The sequence below is a fragment of the Muntiacus reevesi genome, chromosome 11 (genome assembly GCF_963930625.1).
Source record: "Muntiacus reevesi chromosome 11, mMunRee1.1, whole genome shotgun sequence".
NCBI classification, from domain to species: Eukaryota; Metazoa; Chordata; class Mammalia; order Artiodactyla; family Cervidae; genus Muntiacus; species Muntiacus reevesi.
Genome location: NC_089259.1, coordinates 66,739,140 through 66,758,294, shown reverse-complemented (window position 1 = coordinate 66,758,294; position 19,155 = coordinate 66,739,140). Strand labels below are relative to the sequence as shown.

The 19,155-nt window shown below is 41.4% G+C and overlaps 1 protein-coding gene across 1 annotated transcript in view; it reads right to left on the bottom strand.

The window, feature by feature from the left end:
- LOC136144256 (ATP-binding cassette sub-family C member 4-like) overlaps positions 1-19,155 on the bottom strand; it is a 152,903-nt gene that overhangs the window by 112,929 nt on the left and 20,819 nt on the right. Inside the window, 8 exon segments of the mRNA XM_065902002.1 lie at positions 1,091-1,180; positions 3,291-3,392; positions 8,788-9,037; positions 10,601-10,726; positions 11,014-11,177; positions 12,231-12,257; positions 12,259-12,321; positions 16,183-16,407. Coding sequence (XP_065758074.1) covers positions 1,091-1,180; positions 3,291-3,392; positions 8,788-9,037; positions 10,601-10,726; positions 11,014-11,177; positions 12,231-12,257; positions 12,259-12,321; positions 16,183-16,407 — 1,047 coding nt within the window.

Sequence of the window (19,155 nt, the reverse complement as noted above, 5' to 3'; positions counted from 1 at the left end):
ATCATAGAGGAAATTAGCACCCTTTCATATACACATCCCACATTTTAAAAAATAATTTTATTTATTTATTTTTAGTTCTTTTATTTTTTTTTTCATTTTTTTTTACAATGCTGTGTTGGTTTCTGCCATACCACAATTCTAATTTTATTTATTTTTGCTTGTGCTGGGTCTTCATTGCAGTGCACAGATTTTCTTGTTGAGGAGTACAGGCTCTAATGCACAGGCTTCAGCAGTTGCAGCCCATGGGCTCAGTAGTTACAGCTCCCAGGCTCTAGAACACAGGCCTAACAGTCATGGTGCACAGGCTTAGTTGCTCCACAACCCGTGAAATCTTCCTGGACCAGGACCCAAACCTGTGTCTCCTGCATTGGCAGGTGGATTCTTTTACCACTGAGCCACCAGGGAAGCCCACATCCCACATTAGATTTCTGTATTTTGTTGTTTCAGACCAAGTGCACGTGCACATTTCCTTTCAATCTTCAACATCACACAGATGTGAGATGTGGTGTGTATCCATACCATCAGAGCTCTCATCACATTGGGCTAAAATAACCTGCCTGCATATCTGTCTCACTCCAGAACCTGGTTGCCTCTGAAAGGCAGAGAGTCAGAGTCTTGCTCATATCCATACCTTTAGCTCTAGCACGTGGAGAACATTCACTACACGTGCACTGACAGGATCACATCAAATCACAGGAGGAAATGCTCAAAGCTTCCAGGAAGAGCCTTTACTACCTCCAGACTTCTTGGAAGGGCCACTAAGATGAAAAGAAGTCCCCATTGTCTCTGTCTATCCTGAACAGTTGTCACTTAAATAATTTCTTTCACTGAGACATCCAAATTCCCCACAAGCAGTTTTTAACTGGGCAAAGTGAAGCACCAAGAAGAAAAAGATAGTGTGCATTTATCCAGATTTATTTGGCCACGAAACCTTCTCATAAAATGAATGTTCCATGGAACACACCTAGAGGAACACTGTTCTAGACACACTCAATTCAAACTGAGTCACACTCAGCTCTGGGTTCCACTCTGAGAATTTAACAGGGGCTGTGGTGTTGCATTAAATCTGACAAAAGACATCACAACTTACCTTTCCTGCACCCACAGGTCCGACTACAGCTAACAGTTCACCAGGCCTGACAGAAAAGGAAAGGCCTTGTAGGGTTGGAGTCTCTGATGTCTACAAATTAAAGTTTATAAAAATGTACCCATTTCAATAAAGTAACACAAACTGATTTACAAAGTAGAAAAGATAGCAATAATAAACATAATTGATATGCAAAATATAACCCACATTTTTCTCTTTCCTATTTTAAGACACTAAGTCCTGAAGGTTCTTTGGGGATTTGAGGCAGCTTTAGCTGACTTTAAAAAGGTTCCTTCTTTTACTAGATTCCCATATGGACAGAGGAATGTTTCATCTACAGCCCAACAGGGCTCATTTCACATGCTAGCAAAGTAATGCTCAAAATTCCTCAAGTTAGGCTTCAGCAGCACATGAACTGAGAACTTCCAGATGTACAAGCTAGAATTAGAAAAGGTAGAGGAACCAGAGGTCAAATTGCTGGCACCTGTTGGTCACAGAAAAAGCAAGGTAATTCCAGAAAAAAACATCTACTTCTGCTTCATTGACTAAAGCCTTTGACTGTGTGGATCACAACAAACTGTAGAAAATTCTTAAAGAGATGGGAAGACCAGACCGTGTTACCCAAAACCTGAGAAACCTGTATGCAGGTCAAGAAGCAACAGTTAGAACTGAACATGTAACAATGGATTAGTTCAAAATCAGGAAAGGAGTATGTCAAAGCTGTATATGGTCACCCTGCTTATTAACTTTTATGCAGACTACATGATGCAAAATACCCAGAGAGATAAATCACAAAATGGAACCTAGAATTCTGACAGAATATCAACAATTGTCTCAAACATGCAGATGATACCACTCTAATGGCAGAAAGTGAAGAGGAACTAAAGAGCCTCTTGACGAAGGCTGAAAGAGGAGAGTGAAAAAGGTGGCTTAAAACTCAACATTCAAAAATCTAAAATCATGGCATCTGTTCCCATCACTTCATGGCAAATAGAAAGGGAGAAAGTGGAAACAGTGGCAAATTTTATTTTCTTGTGCTCCAAAATCACTTCAGACAGCAATTGCAGCCATGAAATTCAAAGATGCTTGCTCCTTGGAAGAACAGCTATGACAAAACTATATTGTGTATTAAAAAGCAGAGATATTACTTTGCCGATAAAGGTTCACATAGTCAAAGCTATGGTTTTTACAGTAGTCATGTATGGATGTGAGAGTTGGATCATAAAGAAGACCAAATGCTGAACAATTGATGCTTTTGAATTGTGGTGTTGGAGAAGGCGCTTGAGAGTCACTTGGACAGTAAGGAGATTAAACAAATAAATCCTAAAAGAAATCAATCTTGCATAGTCATTGGAAGGACTGATGCTGAAGCTGAAGCTCCAGTACTTTGGCCATCTGATGTGAAGAGCCAACTCATTGGAAAAGACCCTGATGTTGGGAAAGATTGAGCAGGAGGAGAAGGGGATGACAGAGGATGAGATGGTTGGATGGCATCACCAACTGAATGGACATGAGTTTGACCAAGCTCAGGAGATGGTGGAAGGACAGGAAAGTCTGGTGTGCTGTGGTCCATAGAGTCACAAAGAGTTGGACACGACTGAGCAACTGAACAAAAACAACAGAAATACTGGGGCGGGTATCCATTCCCATGGACAGAAGGGCCTGGTGGGCTACAGTCCATGGGGTCACAAAGACTCAGACACAACTGAAGAGACTGACCCTTAACAATTCAGCCCAAAATGTTAGATCTGGGTTTTAAAGAAAAGATGTATTTGTGCTGTATATCTTTTGTTTAAGGTGATCCTATTGTATAGCACAGGGAATTATATTTTTATAATTATTTTTATAATTTAATATAAAATTTATAATTTTATACTTATTTTAATAATTATATTTATATAATCTATAATAAAACAATGAACAATAGAAATTAAAAGAATAATTTGTGTACTTTAAGTTCAACACCTGCTAATACACTGAAAGCTCTCTTGAAAATGAAAAAAAGAGCAACATGTCTAATGCCTCAGGCTGATTTTACACTTAATCTCTATTGATTGCAAACCTTATTCCTATTCTGAGAATTTTTATAACATATTCTCAGTAAATGAGAAAGTCACATTTTACGGTATATGTAAAATCTCAAAATCTTCTAGTAAATCTATGTCTCTTAGCAGGCACAATTTTGGAATGGAATGTTTCTTACCTTTTCCCAAGAAGCTGTAAAAACTTGCACATCCACGATCATTTCACCATCCGATGGCAGCTGAGGGTAGCACTGTGATATCTCATCAAGTAACAGAAAGTTCTACAGAAAAAGGCAAAACAGATTTTTTTTTTTACTGCAAGAACAAAGCACAAGCAAAAGAACTGCTTCCACAAATTTTCAATAAAAACTTTGATACTTATCATTTATACCTACCTATCATTTTACAACTATATTTTATTAGGTCTTGGTTCATATGAGAAATATTAAATAGTACATAGTACGTGACATACTATTATTATAGTATATGTCCATCTAAATATACAATATAGTATAGCATACATATAATATTGAATATACATACATATATATAGCAGGTCTGCATGTGTGTGTGTGGGTTCATGTATAAAACAAATGGTTCCTGGCCATGAGCCTATCTTTATTACTTTCTCAACAAGTGTACTGGTTCCTCTCTAAGAAGAAAATATGGCTTCACACTCCAACACATGTAAAAGCTGGACAATTTTATTGCTTTACTTGTGCTACCAACAATGAACAGGTGAGCTGGTAGGAAATTATTTCATAAATATTAACTGAATCCCACCATGTGCCAAGCACCATGCGACACTGCTAGAACAGAGAGGAAGGCCCTCCCCAGGCGTCAGGAAGCAGGTGGCACAGGACAGGCTGGGACACAAGACCAACGACAGAGACGCTGAGTGCAAACCCTGCACACAATGCTTTCTCCCTCGTGTGTGTCAAATCCATATTACTGCTTGTCATCATTCTAAAAAGAAAATGCTCTTAAGTTTCTATGCCTTAAAAAATATTTTATAAGCATCTTTTCACAAGCACCGTCTCTTCTCCTTACTCGGTGCCCTCTCTCCTCCACAGCAGGAATGGCCACACCTACCACTTGTTATCTTCTACACCACTTGGCAAAGCAGCTGAATAAGTTAATCGATGCAAAGTAGCTGAGTAAGACAAGGTTTTATAAACTGCTACAAAGCTGACAAACACATACAAGAAAACTCCCTCTTGCCTTCCAAATGCTAGACATAATTCAATGAGAAAAGCTAGAGGGGTAGAGATATTAACACACAACTTATACCACTTCCACTCCCCAAAGTCCCGAAAACTGTGAACCTGGGGCAGAGACTGCTGGCTGTCCTCGAAATCTGCTCTCATTCTTCTGAGGTAACAGACCCTTGATTTTAGCTGCACATGGCAGCCTGGAAGGAGGCCCTCTGTCTCTAGACGCCTGAACAGATAGGAGCAGCCATGTGACTAAATCCAGGTCAGTGGAGAGTGACAGCAACTAGGACCTTCCTCCACCCCAAGGTCTGGGCCTTGGGGGCTGCCAGCTGGGTCAAGGTCACATGTGGTGGGGTAACAAGAGAGAAAGAGTCTGGGTCTCTAACACCACAGAGATGGACTGGTTGGATTGCCTTGCAGTCCAAGGGACTCTCAAGAGTCTTCTCCAATACCACAGCTCAAAAGCCGCAATTCTTCAGCACTCAGCTTTCTTCATAGTCCAACTCTCACATCCATACATGACTATTGGAAAAACCATAGCTTTGATTAGACAGACCTTTGCTGGTAAAGGAATATCTCTGCTTCTTAATGATTGCTGTAAATGTAATCAATTAAAGTGAGATCACAGTGGAGTAGGGTGGGTCCTGGATCCAGTAAGACTGGAGTCCTCATGAGAAATGCAGAGACAGATTTACACACAAAAAAGAGTTTATCTGATAATGGAGACAGAGGCTGGAGTGACAGCAGTTACAAGCCAAGGAATGCCAAGTTTTGCGTGCAACCACTCGAAGCTAACAGAGGCAATAAAGGATGCTCCCATATCACATTCAAAGGGATCCTGACCCTGCTAACACCTTAATTTTAGACTCCTATCCTCCAGGACTGTGAAACAATGTACTCCTGTGGTTTTAAGCCATGCGGTTTGTGGTACTTCATATCAGCAGCCCCAGGAAACCCATACAGAGCCTCACAAGGATTCTTGCATGAGAGAAAAACAAATGACCCCTGTAAGCAGCTTTAACATGAGTACCTCTGGGACCCACAGGCAAACCAAATCCTAACCCATATGGGGGGAAACTGAAACAAGCATGTGAGGATGTTTGAGAAAGAAAACAACACATAAATAGTAATCTACTATCTTAAACATCTTGACACCCCACCTATCGTGCCTCAGAGTCATAAATGTGATTTCAACCTTCTACTTAAAATGAAGAACTGGTCAAAGTCAGTTCAGTTCAGTCGCTCAGTCGTGTCCGACTCTGTGCGACCCCATGAACCACAGTACGCCAGGCCTCCCTGTCCATCACCAGCTCCCAGAGTCCACCCAAGCCCATATCCGTTGTGTCAGTGATGCCATCCAACCATCTCATCCTCTGTCATCCCCTTCTCCTCTTGCCCTCAATCTTTCCCAGCATCAGGGTCTTTTCAAATGAGTCAGCTCTCTGCATCAGGTGGCCAAAGTATTGGAGTTTCAGCTTCAACATTAAACTGGTCAAAACTGAATGTGAAAAACGTTTTACAGGAAAAGAAAGATGTGATCCTTGCATTTCTCTCAAAGACCTGCTGGTGGGAGGTGTGGTTCATTCATGCCCTCCTCCTCTCATCCAAATTCATTGACAACCTAGCACTGGGCAAGGTGACTCCTACCTTCCCTGAGCCTGAGTCCAGAAGGACACAGGATGGATGGACGGTGGTCTGAGGACACATTGGCAGGCTTTCAACCACCATAGCCTGAGTTCTCTTTCCACACCATCTCCCACATTGTCAGCCAGGCACCAGCTCTCATCTGTTCTGAAACAGTTCATCTCTCTACTGATTCTCTTTTCCCCTTGAAACATCATAATTTAGAATCTCATTCACCATTAGTCATCTCAATAATGCAGCTTTTCTTTTTCTGAGTCTTTCTGCAACATCACTGACCCTACACCAAGACAACTCCCTCCTGATCTCCTTACAGCCCCGCTGAGAGTGTCCACAAGCTTAACACCCCCCAGTGACCCAAAGCACCTAAGTCCACACTCCACAGGTGGCCTCTGCCTGGACACCCTGAGTATTACCCCATCCATCCTTCCAGCCCTTCTTAAATACTAGCCATATTGAAATTAGCTCAGCACATCCCCAGCTGGCACTGCCCTTCCTACTTCTGAATCCCTAGAAGGATAGTAAGTCATGTAGAGAGGAGACACTACATCATTTGTGCACTTATACAGTCCCAATTCCAACTAAGATCGAGTTTTGCACAGTCAGCCCATCGTAGGCATCAGTTAAAAGAAGGAGCAGACTGTACAGTTGTTCAAATCAGTTCAACCACTGACTGCATAGATACAGCCTTACACAGTCTAAGCGAACACAGCAACAAGCAAAAGGTTATGAGACAGGCTGGGCCCCAGGATCCTTTATAGGAACGTTTGCACCTGAACAAACGTCTCTTTGAGCAATAAAATACAAAGAAACCATAAGGGACTAAACATAACTGCATGCATGCAAAGGCAATTTCAAACAGTAAGACATAAAAACACCACAAGCCAACTGCCCTTTCTGAGCTGCTGGGAGCAAAGCAGGGAACTGTGTATGATCTTGGCACACAGCACCTACAAGATGGTGGGCAGACCACATAAGTCACCCCTGTGGTTCAAACCACCAAGCCTCCCCTACCCTCACCCCACTTAAGGAACCAGCCTGCCCATCTCAAAAAGTCAATGGGGCATCAGTTTCTTGTTTTCATATTTTGTGCTGCAGCACAAGCCTCAAAAAGCCTTGTTTGAATTTATCATCTGGCCTATTATCAATTTCTATTGATTAAAAAGACCAAGGACCCTAGAGGGTAATGTATATGTTATATATTCAGTCTGGACAGAATCAAATACAGTTTCAACTTGAGTATGTAACCAAGATATCAATACTGAGTGTGTGTATATTAGAATAGAAATCCCTCACTTTCAAACAAAAAAGAAAGAAAAGGAAAATTATGCCCTAAATGAAGAATTCAATTTATTGAGCACTTGTCCACATATAATAGTGCTGAGGGGAACAGATGTCAGTCTTCCAAGGGTTAAATGAGACCCCATTCTACACATGATCAGCTCCTAAAAGCATCAGAAGTGCTGGCTGGATTTTCTTCCAGGACTCAGTCTGATGAAAGAGCTGAAATTAAATGGCCATTAGCCAGGAAGTACAGACCCAGAACAGGTTACGCAGGAAAGTATAAACGTCAGAACTACAGCCAAAAAGACTGACTTCCCAGTGGCTGGTAATGGAAAACCTAAAGCTGCTTTGTGAACAATATTACCTCAGAGACATATTTGACTGGATGTAAAAATCACTGAAGACTTAGTGCTTTGAAGTTTAGATCTTTTGCCATCCTATTGGAGTCATTCAGTGCCAAGACTATGGGTCCCCCTTCCTCTCTTAGAGAAAAATAGAGCCTTCTTGGGCCTATGAGGTCATAATAAATCATTCATTTTCACAGAGCCAATTTAATCTTCATTTTAAACAGAAATACTTGAGTACCTACTGTGTGCAAGGCCCTTGTCTTCATGATAAAAATTATTTACCCCTGACTAGAGACAGTTTATGGAGAAGGCAGTGGCACCCCTCTCCAGTACTCTTGCCTGGAAAATCCCATGGACGGAGGAGCCTGGTAGGCTGCAGTCCATGGGGTCGCGAAGAGTCAGACACAACTGAACGACTTCACTTTCATTTTTCACTTTCATGCATTAGAGAAGGAAATGGCAATCCACTCCAGTGTTCTTACCTGGAGAATCCCAAGGACGGCAGAGCCTGGTGGGCTGCCATCTATGGAGTCGCACAGAATCAGACACGACTGAAGCGACTTAGCAGCAGCAGCAGCACCAGAGAGTTTATAAAGGAGACAGTAGGTATGGTGGGAGTCATAGGTTTGAAAGGCAGGGGCAGCTAGAGACAGGCTTCGACACTAAGCAAGATAAGGAAGGAACAAACATACAGATCAGACATCAACAGGGAAATGTCTGTGGAGCAAAGAATCTAGTTATAAAGACAGAGAACTAAGTGAAGCTGAGGCCAATCTTCCTGCCCAGGGAACAGGACTTCTCAGCAAGTTCCTCCCCTCCCGGCCCAGAGAGGAATCCTATTCACCCTGGTACTGTGCACAGTTGCTGCCTAGTCATTCCAGGTAGCACAGGAGATGCAATCTGTTTGTGACTCCTGCTTTCAGACATTTTAATTGTCCTGCAGCCATCACTGAACGTCAAGAGCCTGTAAAGCTTTATTTATACTACTGCCCCAAATGAGCATGGACCTTATGATACTTTTTAACACACCTTACCTAAGAAAAGAGGGAAATACATACATTTTGGAAAGACTGCCAGCTTGGCAGTGAAAGAGTTAAATCTCACCTAACCAGTACACAATGACACCACATAAAAGGAGGTATTTTAGGTAAAATCCACCTATAACTTTAAAAAGTTATTTTTTAGTAAACCTTGATTCTTTGGATGCTGATGATGGCCTCTGACACCTTCTCAACGGCCAGGGGGAAGTAGAGGGTGCTCGAAAACCGCAGAGCCTCGAACAGCATCACCACCACAAATACTTGACTGCCTGTGATCAGGTTGTCATGGAGCTCATTGGCGATGAAGGTAACAAAAATCATGATTTTGCTCACAGCAAAAAATGATGTCAAATTCATGCCCCTAAGATAGGAACTTCTCAGAATCTTGGAAATTTCCTTCCTGTAAAAGAGAGTAGAACATAGGTTTTATAAGAAACATCAACACACAAGACACGGATTCAGTGCCACGTGTGAGGGGTCCCTTTCTAGGGAGTGGACACAGATAAAGATAAACCATCCCTCACCTCATGGAGACACTACACAGTGCACACTTGGGGTTCCCTGACACCAGGATCACACACTGCATCACCACTTCAATCTTTCAAGTGAAAGGAGGCTTAATGTCACACTTTCAAACATTCTGCGTCAGTCGACTGGGTTTGAACATTCATTCAACAAACATTCATAATCACAAGTCCTGGGCCAGGCTCCTCACAGAAAGACAGAGCCTGTCCCCTCCAGGGGCTCATGAATGTGTTGGAGAAGAGAATTAGCAATCACAAAACTGGGAGACAATAGACAGAGACAGTCAGCACAGCTCCCAAGGGGGCCCAGAGCAGAGGTGTGCAACTCGGAGCAATGGAGTCAGGGCAAGTTATACACACACGTGGACCCTGAGAAGCTGAGCTGGAGTCAGTCAGGCTTGGTGGAGGCCAGAGTAGAAGGAAGAAGAGAGTGTATTCCCAGCAGAGGGAGAGGCCCCACAAAGGTGCAAAGTCAGAGGTTACAAGATGGGGTCAGAAAAATGCTCATCAGATATTTAAATGAAGGATAGAGAAACATTCTACAAACATGAAGCAAAACAAAAGGAACAGTATTTTCATAGCTCCATTTGAAATTAATAATTGTGATTCATGAGCTTTCCCGGTGGTAAAGAATCTGCCTACAATGCAGGAGACATGAGTTCAATCCCTGGGTTGTGCAGATCCCCTGGAGGAGGAAATGGCAACTCACTCTAGTATTTCTGCCTAGGAAATTCCATGGACAGAGGAGCCTGGTGGACTATAGTACATGGGGTCACAAACAGTTGGGCACGAACAAGCAACTAAGCGTGACAATGACGAAGAACAGTGATTCATATAGTTCGGCTCGATGTAAGTACACACAGTCTGTATAATCTCCCTTTTGTACTCCATCAACATAAATTACAATTTTAGTTTGAATGTCATTGTCTCAAATGCTAAATATCTTAAAAGCATTGCTCATTAGGATTTGAGGTATTAAGAACTACTTAGAATTTCATTTCTATACAAGTAAGAAGCATATATATTATCTATGGTGAAACAAATCACCAGCCCAGGTGGGATGCATGAGTCAAGTGCTCGGGCCTGGTGGGCTGGGAAGACCCAGAGGAATCGGGTGGAGAGGGAGGTGGGAGGGGGGATCGGGATGGGGAATACGTGTAACTCTATGGCAGATTCATATCAATGTATGACAAAACCCACTGAAAAATAAAAAAATAATAAAAATTAAAAAAAAAAGAAGCATATATATTTTTTCCTTTGAGAAGATGGTAAATGGAAGAGTAGGTTAAATGATGTCTCCACTATTCTACTGAACCCTCCTGCAACATGTGGGGGACGCAGTGAATAGTAAGTTTTTAAGCTCACCTTTATATATATATATATATATATATATATATATATATATATATATATATATATAATATATATCACACACTTACCTTCTCAATCTGGTAATAAGATCTATAAATGACTTTTCCCAAACATTCATTTTTATTGTTCTGATGCCAGTTATTACTTCACTCATGGTCCTGATCCTGTCGTCTGTGAGAGCTGAGGTCTTACTCCTGAGGAGACAGACATAAAAATTGAGCCTCAGTGACCACAGCTCAACTTTCCTTAGCAGCAGCAGCAGGAGTGGGCACGGGGACGTGGCTAGGAATCAAAAGATTCTCTACAGCGCTTTTGCACTTAGAACACAGGCAGGTCCTACTCAAAGTACAAACAGAGAAAAAGGTTTCAATTAGGAAGTCAAACATTCAGCACATTTCAAGAAGTAACTTGGAGAACGTGCAGCATCAGCTAGGAATAAAACCTACATATTATCAGTTTTTAAAACCAGTGTTTCTCTTACCGGAGTGATGAAAACAACGTCCCAAAGTAGCTTTGCAAAAGCAGAAGAATAATGAGAACTGCCATCCCAGCAAGACATGACATTCCTATTTTTATCCAGAGCAGGGTGGTCACTACAATAACCTGCAGTGGCCCAACCCACAGATAGTGCAAGAACATCATTACCTTAAAAGAGAGAGACAAAGGTTTCTTAGGACTGCATACAATAAAACCAGTGAGGACACAGTGCAAAAACAATCTACTCTGAAGGAACAGACAGGAACCTAAACAGCAGTGATCTCATTGGGTTTTAAAGCTGCTGAAGCAGAAATTCAAGTGTCCACCCCAGATGATGTCATTCAGGGGCAGCACAGGGCTGGCTTCAGGGATGTCCCAGGAGAATAAGACCAGCAGCACTGAAGGAAGATGTGGATTTTGTCCACAACACAGATGAGCTCAGGGCTTCCCCAAATGCTCTCTGTCCTAGAATTTAGATCCCATCTCCTCTGGGGAACCATGGCATCCCAGGAAAACCTATATTATGGTACCCACAACTTTATATAGTAATTACTCGTGTATTTAGCTCCTGATGGGCTGTGGCTTCTATAGGGCAAAAACTAAGCTTTGCTCATCCCTGAAAGGAAGCAGGGACCTAATTTCATGTTTGATGAATGAATACCTGGAAGAGAAGTATCTAGTGCAACACAGATCTGACCGACAGCCACAATGCCCTGGGTAATGTGATCTATGCATAAGGTCAGTGGAAAAAAGATTGTGCAGGGGATGGTAGAGAGGAGATTGTGTCTTCCTGGGGACCACACACTTGGCATTATTCTTCACAGGCTCCCTATGCAGCAGGCACTGAACAGGGTGCAGGGGAAAGAACAATTCCTTCCACCAGGCCTTCATCATCCAGAGGAGGAGGAAGACAGTTCAGTAACACCCACACCACATGCCAAGAAGCGTCACTCCAGGAGGACCCCTAGGGACCCTAACCAAGCTGGGCAAGAACACTGCTGGCTGTTTATTATTAGAAAAACAAAACCTGCATTTACAGAACAACACATATAATTACATTTAAGTTGCACACAGAGAAATGAAAGTTGGATAAATTCAACCTTTGTCTTACATCCTCAATGGAATCCTGGCCAACACCAAACCCTGGCACCTGGCATCCCAATAAGCTGAACCCAGTGAGAAGAACAGGAAATGGAAGAGGATCCCTCGGGGGCAGCTTACCTGGTCAAACCTGCTCACATCGTTGGACCAGCAGGTTGACTATCTGGCCTGTGGTGGTCTTCCCCATGGCCGAGCTACTCAGGCGAAGGGCCTGAAATGAGAGAGGGAGACAGAGATCTGGATTCCTAAGGTGATACCAAGTCATCTCAGAACATAACACAATGGAGCATGTGTTCTGGGGTCCTGAGTGGTGTCAGCAGGAGCAGGATGACCCCTGACAGCGGGGCTCTAGGGACCCCTGTTCACCCTCTAACTCCTCAGTGTGGCGGCAGCCCTGCCCGCAAGGATGGCAAAGGGAGGAGCAGGAGGTAGAAGCAAAATCCCCGCCCAGTTTCAGCGAACTTGGACCTGTCTGAAGGGTAAAGGGTGTAGGTTAACACTTAAGAGAAAACTAAGTAATTTTGAGCCAAATTAGATGAGAGCGGAGAGGCTGATTTAAGGAAGGAAATTTGGAGACTTGGACTATAGATCTGGACTCAATCTTTAATTCTGTGGGTGACAATATTTAAACACCTCAGGCTTAGTTTGTTCATTCTGAAATGAGCAAGTATAATGTTCAAAACACTGTTCCTGTGAGGAAACTGTTCTTAATGCCAGTCTGCTGACTTACAAAAACCACAACCCATGTAGCACAATCCCTTTATTTAGAAAGAAAAATGCCCTAGAGATCTGAGAAAACTGAAGAGACACCAGGAGCTGCTTCAACAGACCACCAACCAGAGCTACTGATCCAGACACAATGTCATACTTTATAAAAATGTTTCATTTACTCCTCAAGTTAAGGAAGAAAACCAATGATCAAGTGAGAATGTCTAGTGATATAACCACAATAGAAGAGAATATGGAAGTTCCTCAAAAATCAAACATGAAATTATCATACAATACAGAAATTATACTACTAAGGATATACTCAAGAAAAAGTAAAAACACAAACTTGAACAGACAATTTGTACACTCATATTCAGAGGAGCTATATTCACAATAGCTAAAAGGTGGAAACAACTGTTCATTAACAGATGAGAGAATACACAGAATGTTGTATATACCTATAATGTAATATCATTCTGTCTTAAAAAGGAATTAAATTCTGCACCTGCTACAACATGGATGAACCTTGCAGATATTGTGCTACAGGACATAAGCTACACACACACAAAATGACAAACACTGTATGATTTCACTTAACAGAGGTACCTAAAATAGCCACATTCACAGAGAGAAGAAGAACGGTGCTGGGTAAGGGGACAGGGTTGGGGAGTTAGTGTTTAATGGGTGCAGAGGTTCAGTTTGGGAAAAACAAAAAGTTTCAGAGAAGAAATATGGTGATGGCCACAAACAATGTGAATATACCTAATGTCACTAAATGCTGCATTGACAAGGAGTGAACATGGGACACTATGCAGTGTATATTTCCCCACAATAAAAAAAAAAAGATCAATGATCAAAAGCCAAGAGTAACTTTACCAAATTTGTGGCAATATATTAATAAATAAATGACAAGTCATTTTTATTTATGATACCTCCCACAGGATCATTCAAAATTCCGCTGAAAAGAGCATGAAAATGCTGAATGGGCCATGTTAGGAGTGGCAGATGTGCAGCCTTAGAGATCCCCTGGAGACCTGCCCCAGCCTGGAACCCATGGGGTAGACAAACTATAGCTACGAGCTTAGTAGCCACTCCATTTCTAACACTCGACCTGGTTTCTTCCCAGGACCAAGGATCAGGAGGTGGGGCCCAAGATGAACCACAAATGTTCAGAGGGGCCTTTCAGAGCTGCTCTGTAGCACCAGCTTTTGCACCCTAAGCAATCAGTCCACCTGTAACCTGAAAAGAAGTGTCTTGTTTCTGCAACAGCAGGACTCTAGATGCAAGGCTGTGCACAAGGAAATTTGTCTTTCCCATGTTTCTGAAATTTCAGATTAGGTCAATGGTGTAATCCCCACAATTTCTGACTTCATATAGGAACCATCTTTTGGGTATAATTAAGCCAGCAAATGAACATCTCGGGAGATGGTTACATTCACATAAGCCAACATGCCAAGTCAGATTACATTTCCAAAAGGCAAGATTTCAAGGTGTTAGAGGGAAGAGGAAGAAAAACAGGTGGACAATGGCTCACCTGTGCAGCAAAGAATGAGCTTTGACTAAACCATCACCTCACACCTAACTTAAAGTTTTCACAAAGCAGTCCTGGTAAAATTTTATAATTATTATCAGAGTTACAGAGAAGGAAATGGCAGCCCACTCCAGTATTCTTGCCTGGAGAAACCCATGGGCAGAGGAGCCTGGCAGGCTACGGTCCATGGGGTCACAATGTGTCGGACACAACTGAGCAACTATCACTCACATGACAGTTAAGCATGATCTGAAAAGACAAACATTTAGCCAATTGGTGGGGAAACATGAGTATCCATCTCCTAAATGGTTAAAGATGCAACAGAATAACAAAGATGATGATAAATAGCAATGAAGACCCTGACTGGAATGTGTGGGCACTGCTGGGATTTCCACATCACCCAGAAGGAAACCAACTCAGATGCTGCTGCCAAACAAGACAGTAGATGCCATGTCTCCAGGTTCACACAGTCCCGAAATGTAAACGACTCTGCTCAAGGAAAGATGAGATGACATCTCACTTTCTGCTGACAGAAGTATTCTGAAGAAATGGAAGTTCTAGATAAGTAACAACCAGGTAAAAGAAGCAATATTTTCAATTTAAGCTGTTTGGTTTTATCTTTCAATGAGGGCTGTTTATTAATAAAAATTGTATATGTATAAGGTTACCACATGATGTTTTTATATAAATACACATTGGGAAATGATTACTATAGTAAAACCACTTAAAGTATCCACTACCTAATATAGTTATCCTATTTTACATGTGTGGGGAGAACATTTAAGATCTACTCTCTTGGAAAATTTCAAGGCTACAATACAGTCAAATAAGGATTTTTTTTTTTTTTTAAAGCAAACAGTCTGAGGCAAAGAGGTATCCAAGATCAAATTTAAACAGAACCCTTCAGTTCTTGACACACATATCTGTGGCAATACCTTTGTAAAGATACCTGAAATCTTTATTCTTTTTGTACTAGTTTAGACCAGGGTAAACTGTGAAATAATTTCATGGCATTCCTCAATACAAAATCGCTGAACACATTAAATCAGTTCTAATTAAAAGTGCTATTATGCATACTAAAGATAAAAGGAAATATTGTATTAAAGTAGCTTAAATGAAGAGCAACAAATTCTCTCTAGAATGAATGAAACAGTGTAAAATTTCAAGTTTTATCTCAAAAACCCTACTATTTTCTTAAATATCATTAACAACAATCACATCCATAGAATATAGTGAGTGAGTCTGTATTTGGCATGAATTCTCTTTATATTTTCTCTAATTAACATAACTATACTGAATATAATTAGATGGGTCTTTTAAAATTATAATCATTCCCTTTCTCAAACACATTCTCTGCTTCTAGATATAGTTTTATGGATCCAGTCTCCTAAGTTCTCTTTTAAATAAATATCTGATGTAAATTAAGGTTTTAATGAACAACAACAAAAAATTTCTATAAATAGCACAATGGGATTTAGGCATGAAAACACTGAAAATCAGCTTGATATGTTTGATGCTTATTTTTAAATATTAATTTAATATTTTAAAAATATAATTTAATATTAATTTAATACTACAAATTTAGTGGGTATTATGCAACAGCCTATGGCTAAAAGTTATCAAGGGCAGCCCTCACGTGATCTCAAAAGAAAATTTTTTATTTATTGGTAAAGTTTGTTTCAACAACAACAAACTTGGCTTGATGCAAATAGCAAACTTCTCTAGAAAGGTGTAAACAATCCCAGTTATGTAATTTTTAGTTTACAGAGAACTTTCCCTAAATGTCCCTGAGGATTCAGGGGAGGTTACACTGTGGTACCAAGTGACACTTACCTTGCGGTAGATCATATGGCACACGGCTACTCTCAGCCTCATCCCCATACGCTGAATGTGATAGAAGTACACGTGGTGTAGAACGGCCCACAGGAGCACGCAGGCACTGAGTGCTGCCGCGTAGCGGTAGGCTTCATGCAAAGCGGCAGAATCAGTGGGATGGTAGTTTTCAACATAACTAATCATTTTCCCCAAAAATATAGGTTGAACTACTCTGGTGCCTTCCTAAAAGAAAGGAAAAAAGTCTTAAATAGAAATGTCAGTTTTTCTTAATACAAGATTTACTTTTAGCATCAGCATGTTAAAAATACATTTTGACAAAATGCTACATTCATGGCTAATTTAAAAGAAAAACATGCAGATCCACTATCTCCTATAAGAAAGCAGGCAACAGTTTTAAACTTACAGCAAAGATAGTAAGTAAAGCCTTACTACCTTATGCCTGATACACTGTGGATACTCAGTATAAATATCACAACCAGTGCCACTTGTATTGGCACAATACAAGTGAGCATTAAGATGAATAAGGAAAAAGGTGGCAGAAGAAGAGGAAGACATCTGCTTCTGTATGAATTAACCTGCTGGCAGCCTACCCCTGTCCCCTGGGCGCTCAATGTCCCAGCCCAACAGAAAGTCAACCTGGTTCACATATGGGAGACACACTTTCATCACCTTCTTCATGAATCTTTATGAACTGAGACCCTGGCACAAACACCCACTCTTTTCCATCCCAAACTCCACATGTCTATAGATCAAGAGAAAGGAAACCAGCTTCAGCTGGAACACCACAAAGAAACCGGGCTTGGCAGCTCTGCAGGCTCTCAGCTCCCGGGAGCACTGCCTCACTATGTCTCTACCCTCTAAAAGTTGGAATGTTCCTTGGACTAAAAAACTAAACATGGTGGAGGCCAAGCTAAAAAATCATGTCTTCCGCGGCCATTCACTGCACTTGGTAGTTTGGAAGAAATGTTCCAAATCATCTCTTCCCCAAGGCTAAAACCAATTGACACAAGGTGCACTGAGGCTTCCACCCTGAGTAAGACTTAGGGAAAGCAAGTTTCTTTCCCAAAGAAAAAGGCAAAGAAACAGCAACACCTACCTACCCTTCCAAACAGCCACTCCACCCCACAACCTACTTCCTCTCTCTAGTCACCCCTTGAAGGTCTCCTTTTCCCCAGGTTCCCTTCCATCAACATCAAGGAAAATCACTCAATGAATCCAAGTTACCTAAAGTAAACATTTCCAGCCTCAACATCATTTCCTCCAAAGACTTCACAAAAGACAAAATGTTAAAAGTTTGAAAGTCTTTCAGAAACAGGGCCTTTTCTTTTTGGCAATCCCGCCTTACTAACATAGACAGGATAGCCAACTGACAGGTTTGCTTTGATAGCTCTCTTCTATCTGTCTGAAGCTGAGGAACCCACATACAAGAGGAAGGGAAGGAGAATCCATAACACCAAACAACAAAAACACTAAGCATTTTCTTAGCCAACTAGTGCCTGATCAGGATATTTATCAACAGATGTCCCCACCCCTCATATGGGTTTCTCATTAAACCTCACCATTCCTGTCTTGTTCTACACACATGCACACATACATGCACACACATACACGTTCACAGGCTGCACCAACTGCCTCTCCTTCCATGAAGTCAGGGAAATTTTCATCTACTATAGAGAATAAAGAGAACACTATTCAGCTGAAGAAGTATAAGTAACATAATCAGACCACAGCAAAATGATCAGTTCTGATACATTTCCACAGTGTCCTGTCATCCATCCCAAGAGGCATAGAGACCTCTTGGAAGAGTCCCTCATATAGAAGATTGTCAAACACACTGTTTATAGAGTTTCCTGAGATGGAAACGTGGAGGCTCACACAGAGAAGCAGACATGTCAAACTGTGCACACGGGCAGTCCCAGTCCTGGTGTCGCCAAGGGCAGTCCAGTGCTGCAGCCACAAAGCACCAGAAGCCCAGCAGTAACACCCGACATCCCCAAATTCCTGAAATTTATGCTTCTCTTTGGGAATCACTGTTGCCTTTTACTCAGCTCTCCACTTGAGCCTAACATCCTTGTAATTACAGGAGAAATAAGAGTAATACCACTCACCAAATAGAATATGGTTAAGTGCAACAAATCCAGTAAAAAGGCGTAAATAAAGGCAGATCAACCACCTAAACATATCTGGTTTTTTTCACTGTTTTTTTTTTTTTTCATTTAATAACCCGGTTGTGGGACTTCCCTGGTGGTCTGATGGCTAAGATTCCACATTCCCAATGCAACAGACCTGGGTTAGATCCCTAGTCAGGGAACTACATCCCACATGTGGTAACTAAGACCCAGCACAGACAAATAAATAAATATTAAAAAAAAAAACAGTTTAGCAAAAAGCCTCATTAAGGTATAATGCCAGTTCAGGGCCCATACCTTCCACTCATCTGTCAATTCTTTTTTTTTCCTTAATAATGATTTTTCTTTCTTTGTAATAGAAATTTTCAAAAAGACAACAAAGGTTTTCGGTCATGACCTGTTACTTTGATCTGATGTAATTTGGGAGGAAAGTCATTTGTTATTCTTAAGCACTATTTTCAGACTTCCTCCAATGGCTCAATGGTAAGGAATTCATCTCAGTGCAGGAGACACAGGAGATGCAGGTTTGATCCCTAAGTTGGGAAGATCCTCTAGAGGAGGAAATGGCAACCCACTCCAGTATTCTTGCCTGGAGAATCCCAAGGACAGAGGAGCCTGGCGGGCTACAGTCCTTGGGGTCACAGAGAATCAGACACAACTGAGTGACTGAGTACAAATGCATAAGTTTTCCTCTAGCAAGGGACAGTAACGGTGATTCAGAAAAGTGACGAAAAGTATAATATACAAGGAATCTCCATTCTGGCATAGGTTGCAACTATTGAAAACAGAAAATTGATATTATACTCCATACGAAAAATAACAGCAAGCAAATAACAATTTT